The sequence below is a fragment of the Aplysia californica genome, unplaced genomic scaffold, assembly GCF_000002075.1.
Source record: "Aplysia californica isolate F4 #8 unplaced genomic scaffold, AplCal3.0 scaffold00098, whole genome shotgun sequence".
NCBI lineage: Eukaryota > Metazoa > Mollusca > Gastropoda > Aplysiida > Aplysiidae > Aplysia > Aplysia californica.
The window spans coordinates 362366-364317 of record NW_004797368.1 but is presented as its reverse complement, the minus strand read 5'-3'; the positions used below and the strand labels follow the sequence as shown (position 1 = coordinate 364317).

General features: G+C 38.5%; 1 protein-coding gene across 1 annotated transcript in view; it reads left to right on the top strand.

Moving 5' to 3' along the window:
• LOC101847097 overlaps nt 1–1952 on the top strand; it is a gene marked incomplete at its 3' end in the record, with an annotated part of 61890 nt that overhangs the window by 45116 nt on the left and 14822 nt on the right. The window contains 1 exon segment of the mRNA XM_005095232.3: nt 1528–1597. Coding sequence (XP_005095289.2) covers nt 1528–1597 — 70 coding nt within the window.

The following is a 1952-nucleotide window of genomic DNA, read 5'->3' as shown; positions in this document are numbered from 1 at the left end:
GTTATTTTCATTTTTGTGTGTGTGTGTGTGTGTGTGTGTGTATGTGTGTGTGTGTGTATGTGTGTGTGTGTGTGTGTGTGTGTGTGTGTGTATGTGAGTGGCTGTCTGCCTGTCTGTCAGTGTGTGTTCCATCTGAACCTAATATAAAGTTCAAGTCTTTGAACCTAAGCCAAATCATCTCATTGTAACGTGACGAATCACTTTTAACCTAGTTCATTTTCATATCGCAATCTTACTCGTATCATCCCAATTCCTTTCTTGTCAGCCCAATCATTCTGATCTCATTTGGACTATTTTAATTTGTTTAACCTTATTCCAAGTTAGCCTAAATCCTCGTATCCTATCTCTCCTCATCTTAGGTCATTTTATTGTACCCCATCTTAACTTAATGCATCCCATTTCGCCGTTAATTTAAAAATCTCATTCCAACGTAATCACTCACCTGCCCCTCGTCGAATTGCTCACGTCTGCGTAACTTATCTGATACTACTTAACATAATTCGTCTCCTTTTAACAAATCACTTCAACTTCAGCTTCTTTTCATTTATTAATCTATTTTTCATCTCATATCATTTTATCTTTACCTAACTCATTTCAACTCACAGCTCATGTCATCGTAACCTGTCCACCAATGTCCTCTCATTTATTCATTGGCTTTTGTTTGTTTCTTGACCCACTCCTTAGCCCATTTTAACTTTACTCAGCTCTTCATAACCTTAATTATTATAGCATTGCACATTTCTCTTAAATATATCTGGATAAATCGTTGTTTAACTCTCTTGACATTGATCTAATGCATCTCATCTCATCTAAACATAACGTCTCCCCTCTCAGCTGATCTCGCCTCGTCATTCTTAAGGCCACACATGGGTTTTTGGGGTCCAATTTGGGTCCAGACAATGGTTTTAGGGTTGTAAGAAACTCCCCATGAAAATTATGTGCTAAATCGAATGGAAGTACTCCCAACGGTCTATTTCAAACAGATAGCTCCACAAAGTTTTGTTTTTTTTAAGTGAGTCAATACAATGCTTTTAAAGCAATATTGAGATGTTTTTGCTCCTTTCCTCAAAATGTTCATTTCTTGGCTTTAAATACTAAAAACTCAAAAACGGTTCAAGTTAAAGACATGAAATTTGAAGGATATGTGCACCATACAATTCCAAAGAAAATGACATTAGCTTTGTGTAATTAAAAAATAAATTCTAATGAGTTTTGGGTTTTTTACTTTGCTATTTTGACTAATTTTATCATTCGTTATTATGCTAGCCTTCTGAAAGTAATAAAATTACCAATATTTATAATTTCATGAAAAGCTAGCATCATTTTTTTAAAATGTGTGTCCAGATTACAAATATTTAATTATTTCATAGATAACATAGATGGTTTTTGAGTTTTTAGCTTTTGAAAATGGTCCTTCAGATAGCCTGACTTCTCTTAATTGCAGATTTTGTTCCTGAGAAGTAGAGTGTGGCCTTAAGCTCATATTATGTCTCTACATCTTGTCTCATCACATGTGTTTCTCTACAGAGCAGACCTTCTGTCTGGTCAGCATACAGCATCGTGGATCTTAAACGGGTGAACTATGCTGGGTTTCCAGGTATGTCCGGGGCTTGAGCTTTATTTCATGTTTGCTGCTAGTGTGTGTGTGTGTATGTGTGTGTGTGTAAAGGGGAGGGGGGGATGAGCCTATCCTTCCTGATTGTTTGGAGCACCGAAGAGCATGCTCTTCGCCAGGGCCACCGCCTCTCTTGGGTAGCGAGTGAGGCAGTCCAACCTCCCCAAAGAGATGCAATCGCCGGACCTCCGTAGCGGGGCATCTCTGCTGCCAGGGCTTCTGGTGTTTGAAGTCGATACTGCCGTAGTTGTTGGTGGTGGTACTGGTGCTGCTGCTGGTTGCGGTCTTCTTCTTCTTCTTCTTCTTCTTCTTCTTCTTCTTCTTCTTCTTCTTCTTC